This window comes from Hydra viridissima, unplaced genomic scaffold (genome assembly GCF_058129835.1).
Source record: "Hydra viridissima isolate aposymbiotic clone 2 unplaced genomic scaffold, HvirCarnegie_v1 scaffold_2, whole genome shotgun sequence".
Lineage (NCBI taxonomy): Eukaryota > Metazoa > Cnidaria > Hydrozoa > Anthoathecata > Hydridae > Hydra > Hydra viridissima.
Window position 1 is genome coordinate 7092433 of NW_028324301.1, and position 5755 is coordinate 7098187.

General features: G+C 35.1%; 1 protein-coding gene across 2 annotated transcripts; it reads right to left on the reverse strand.

The window, feature by feature from the left end:
• Positions 1-280: 280 nt before the first annotated feature.
• LOC149891715 (uncharacterized) lies at positions 281-5755 on the reverse strand. Of its 2 annotated transcripts, none has more exons than XM_090077099.1 (4): positions 5621-5755; positions 2532-3426; positions 2198-2378; positions 281-1689 (listed from the first exon to the last, which is right to left on the reverse strand). In XM_090077099.1, exons 2-4 carry the CDS (start codon positions 3393-3395, stop codon positions 446-448), a joined length of 2289 nt encoding a protein of 762 aa, XP_089933225.1. In that variant the 5' UTR covers positions 3396-3426; positions 5621-5755; the 3' UTR covers positions 281-445. The 2 variants fall into 2 exon arrangements, with proteins under 2 accessions (XP_089933225.1, XP_089933224.1); XM_090077098.1 differs by having other exon boundaries at positions 2532-3402; positions 5621-5754.

Consider the following 5755-nt stretch of genomic DNA (forward strand, 5'->3'; position numbering starts at 1 on the left):
TCCAACATTTCAGAGACAAAAAGTTTTTAAAGAGCTCGTTTGTTTGACAAAGCTACTAAAACGTATTTTCAGTCTTCCACCAAATAAAAAGTAAAGATTGAACTCTCGATAACATCGAGAAACCAATGTTTACTTTCGAAGCTAGATATTCCTCCACAACCCATAAATGATTAGATTAAAAGTTTGAAATCCCCCCTTCTACTCCCCTGAAAAAAACACACTCAATCGTTATCATTAGAAACTAAATCAAAACATTAACATTGAGAAGCATTAACAACAATTTTGAGATTGATATATTTCATTATTTTCTCAAAATAAAAAAAATACAAAACATTTTATTATACTTAGATAAACTATACTTCAAATGTTGGCTATATCTTCCTCTTAACAAATACACCTTAAACTCCTCAGTTCGATAGCCCACACAAACACCTCAATCACCTCCTCAACCACCCCCACCCCCACAACCACCACCTCCACAGCCACCACCACAACTGCCACCACAACTACCACCACCACAATGACTTCCACCACCACAACTAGTTTTACAACTACCAGCAGCTCCATATTCACCGTATCCTCCATTAGTTGCACTGCAGTCAAAATTATGTATAGACCATTTATTGCTAACTCTAAACTGCTTGCCGTAGTAAGTAAAGTAACCTTTCTTTTTAATCTTATGGTACCATCTGGGAAGCAGAGCAAAATGCAAACCTGCAGCATGCAACATAAACATGTTTTTCAGTTTAGTTTCGTTGCGCACTATAATATCAGGAGAGTGGCAGCCATTTTTATCCGGTGGTGGCCTTGGTTGACTAAGAACAAACAAAACTGCAATAGATAAGCCAACACAGAGATGCTCCGTAACGTCTTTTTCGAGCTTAGATAATCTTATTTCTCCTGAAACCAAATCTACTGAGCCTCCTCCTTTTTCTGTTAGCCATGTGAACTTTGTAATGGTGCTACGACTTTCATCAATACCTTTCACTAATCTCATTTCTTTGTCTTCAAATGAAAACATCTTTACGTTTAAGTTACCGAGACGCCCTCCATTAATATTATTGCAGCCTTTCCAGCTTGACTTCACTAAGCCCCAATCTCCTCTTTGACCTCTTATCAGCATGACCCTTTCAAAGAACGAGTCGCAGGTAAAAACATTGGATGGTTCAGAGACTTGTTTACGCTTAGGCAAAGATGAGTTGTCGATTGTGTGCGAAGTTGCAATGACGTTTCCATCAGAGTCATGAACTTCTAACGCTGAGAGCGGAGGGTATTGAGAATGCACAATTCTCCATTTTAAAGATAAAGGAAAATCACCGAGGTACCTTAATGGGTTGTCGGTGTATTCACATGGGGCTGAATTCATAGTAACGGCGATAGGCAACATAGTTTGCAAACTATCGATGACGAACTTGAGATGGTTCGAAGAGTTTATCGATCCGCACTCATTAGTTCTAAATACGGTATCATGCTTTGCTGAATATGAAGCCGCATGCAAGATTATCGTGCATGTGGTTGTTTCATTAGTTGCTGAAAGTGCTTTTAATTGTGTTTTTATTCGTTGCCGTTCTGCAAATGAGATCGAGGGGATTGAGCATTTTCCAACAAATTGTTTCTCAAATGTCGAATTAGCACAAGCTACTTGAATTTCGTATTTCGTATTTGAATCGTATTGAAAGAACGTTTCGTCTAAAAAAGCAACAGCATGATAAAAAATGAAAACAAAGCATTTCAATAAAAAAAAAAAATGTACCAATGAACAGGAAAAAAAAAAAGTAAATTCAAAAGTTTCATTAAAAGGAAAATAAAAAAAAAAAAAAAGAAATGTAAAAAAAATCAAACTGTTTTTAGGGCTCTTTAACAATATTATTTAACAATATCTAATAATGATATTTATTATATTAACGATATTTTAGTTAACTTTTAATTATTCCAAAATTCTGACAATGATTTTTGTCATGATTTTAGTAAAACTCAGAATTATCATCTGGCATCGAATATTTTCAAAAAAATGTTTTTACAGTTGACACTTTTCAAAAGTTTTAGCGCCAATTGCGTCTTTCTTTTTATTCCACATTCGTCTTTTTATACGATTCAATTCAAGCTGGATTTTTTTTTTTTTTTTCTTTTTTTTTTTTTTTTCACACAATTTATCTTAAGTCTTAAATATATTCTCTTCTGTCGAATAAACTTATACCTTCAAGTTTAAACTCTTGAATACCATTTATGACGCGATAACGCCTGCGAAACATAGGTAAACCTCCATCGTTTGTTACTTCAATATCAACTATGCTTTTATTGTCACTCAGCTCACCAGAATCAGATAAAGAAACATCAGAAATGGATATGGACATTAAATGCAACAATGCAGTCCAGCTCTGAAAATAGTAAATAGAAGCGTCATTCAAAAATTCTTTTTTATGAACGAATTATTTTTTTTTATCAAATTACATAAATGTTACCACAAGATCATTATTTAACGAACTGAATGATCGAAACGAACACTTTAAAAGCATTAATGTCGTTTATACCTTTACAACTGACTGAGAAAAAGAATATTTATCCATCTCCACTTTAGGCAACGGCGGTTCACCTCGAAGCATTCCACCCATAACCTCGTACTTTGAGTGAAGCTTTTCCCATAGCAACTTCGTAGCTAAGCTGCCTCTTTGTAGTTCAGACCCCGGACTTCTATCCGTAGTTGAATCATTGTGATTAAGAACTTTGCCCAGAACATGCTTCGTGTCCTCGTAATAATGCATCACGTGCTGCTGATGACCATGCCATATCAAGTCCATGTCATAGCACGGTACAACAAATGTTTCTGGACTCTTTCGTTTTATGGAAAGCATAATCAAGTATCGTTTCAACGAGCTCTTTAAAAACTTTTTGTCTCTGAAATGTTGGAACGAAGTGTTGTAGATGAAGGTTCTGTGGCGTTGAGCGGCAGCTACAATATCATAAGAGCATTTGAAATCTTCCTGAGAAATAAGAGTGGGGTTTAAGTCGGTTAGATCGATATCGTATTTTGTTTCAGGATATTCAGTGGACCAATGCTCCTTTGAAACAGCTTGCGTATCTAAGTTTAGATACATCGGCATGTGATCAATGACTTTTCCCACCAGTCTTAGGCAATCTCGTTGGTAAGCAACAGGGCTCAATACGTGACAATGCCACACCCATTCGATGTCTAGCGGAGCAACAAGAACCTGGTTGTATTTAGCAACAAGGGGTAGCCAATACTTCTCATAACGATACACTGCATTTTTTAAAAGACTTTCGTAATAAAGCATTGGATATTGGTCAACATGGCGAAGGAAATCGTATTCAGCCTGAGCTGTCTGTACGAGATCAATGTTTGATGGAAAGCAGTTAGTTGCTAATCGATTTCTCATTTGAAGGCTGCAAAACGGAAAAAAGAAAATCCTGAAAAAAATTCCGAATAAGAAAAGTATGAACTCTTTTCCAAGAAAACTCAAGCTAAAATAACTTAACGTTTATAAAAGGTAGTTTTTATTATAAAGTGATTTAAATCGTAAGATTCAACTTTTGAGCAAAAGAGAAAAATGAAAAAAAAAATAATAAGGTTTATCAAGCACTTGACTTCCCTGTGAAAGTTATGACAAACTTTTGACGGAAAGCTTTGACGTCAAAGTTTTGGCAAACTTTTGACAAAAAAGCTTGACGTCAAAATTTTGACAAACTCTTTTTTACGAACTTATTTTATTAGAGGTGAAGAAATCGCGTTAAATGTGTTGCTACTTTTTCTTTTTAGTTCTTCTATTTCTTTGAATATAAATTCTTCCTTAATAGCTCTCAGCATCTTTTTCCTGCTGATATATGCTGCGAAAGATGTTTTTACCATGTAACCGGTTGGAATGGAGTTTTTTTCGTATCAAAATGTCCATTAATTGATCAGTTTTTATGAGTAGTATTTTAAAAACTTGATTTGAGTCAGTTCTAAAACGTTGGCGGAACTTTGTCTTAATGCTGTGCAGTCATGGTACAGTTCAGCATTTATGGGCTCATTAGTTAATTGCCCTTTGGCCATTAACTTTTCCCCGATCAGATAATGACTTTCGTTTTGTTAATTGACGTATGTTTTGCTGTTGTGTTTCTGTACGCTTTTGAACATGTCCAATACATTCCTTTTTGTTGTGAGAAGGGAAAACGAAAGATGTTGTAAACATAGCTATAATTCTTATTTGGCTCAAACATATTACTTATTCGAACGACGAAGTGTGTGTAGCAGCCGAAACACTTGGTGGACACACATGTACAGTTGCATAAAAAATACAACAGTCACATAATTAAGATTAAAAACTATTTTTGCAATAACGACTAATACTTCAATTATTTCTTCGCTGATAAAAATCAGTATTGGATAAAACTGTTTTTGTTATAACGACTTCAACTACAACGACTTCAATGGTTTCTTCAGCGATAAAACGAAAATAGTGCAGTTAGTATGGCTTGCGACAATTCCACAACTATTTAATGACTTTGCTTCCAAGCCCAGACAAGAGAAAAATGTTAACCAAATATAAAAGGAGACACTTTTAGAAGAGATTTTAGAGAGAAAAAACATTTTGAAAGAAAAAGAGTTAATCACAAGTAGACACTTAAGCCGTGAACTCCAAAGGGGGTAGGAGAGAATGTTTTCTGAATAGCGTTCGATTGCACATTACTGTATTAGTAAATTAACAGAAGAATACATTTGAATAAAATACTTGAGAGTGTTTATGAAGCATTATGAAAGTCGAAAAAGACCAGTAGTAAGTATCGTTATTGCGTATAATTTTTGATTTTGGAGTATTTACATCAAGATTAGCGAGTCTATTACTGTTTTATGTATTTTAGTTTAGTAAAAACTACATCGTCGTTGTTTGCATTAAGATTTTCTTGTTAAATTCTTGTGTAAATGTTAAGTGTGGGAAGTTAGCGAGTCTTCCATTACACTTACCAATCGACGAGTCAAATGCACCTACATACATAGACTGAGAGCAATTCAACAACCAAACCGCAGCACTCAACCTTTTAACATAGCTAATTGAACGTCAGCCAGCCAGCCAGCCAGCCAGCCAGCCAGCCAGCCAGCCAGACAGCCAGACAGCCAGCCAGCCAGCCAGACAGCCAGCAGGAAATAGCTTGGACATGATACGAGCTCTTCAGGCGTATTCATGCAACATTTAAACGATTCTGCTGAAGTATAGTATTTTCGAATTTCTCACAGAGCAGCAACAATCTGCAACTGAAGTTTTAAATAGATCAATACCTATTAATACACAGTTAATAATACACAGTTCACAAAACTGAGAATAGTTATTGACCCAATTAAAAATATGATAATCGGCTCAAAGAAAATCAAGCAGCATTGTTCTTAAAGGTAGTAAGTTGGGGAAACCTAAAACAATGGTTCAATGAAAACTATTATCTAAAAACACTAGTTAAAAGTTTACAAAATACAGTTTGCACGTTGTTCATCTCGGTTCAATTCTAAATTAAAAATTGCAATAAATGTTCGAAAAACGTTTGTGGAGATCTGCTGCCTTAGGCCTTAACATCTATACTTTTTAGTTGATGACTTTACATAAAATACAAAATGAGCAGAAAATCGTACCTTCTTAATGCATCTATCTTGCGTCTGAAGCGAAATTAAAAGCAAAACGTAAAACGTTGAAAAGCTTAAATACTTTCGAAACCTTATTGTTTCCGATGACCTTGTTGTTTCTACCAGCCTCTCTCTTTTCATTCT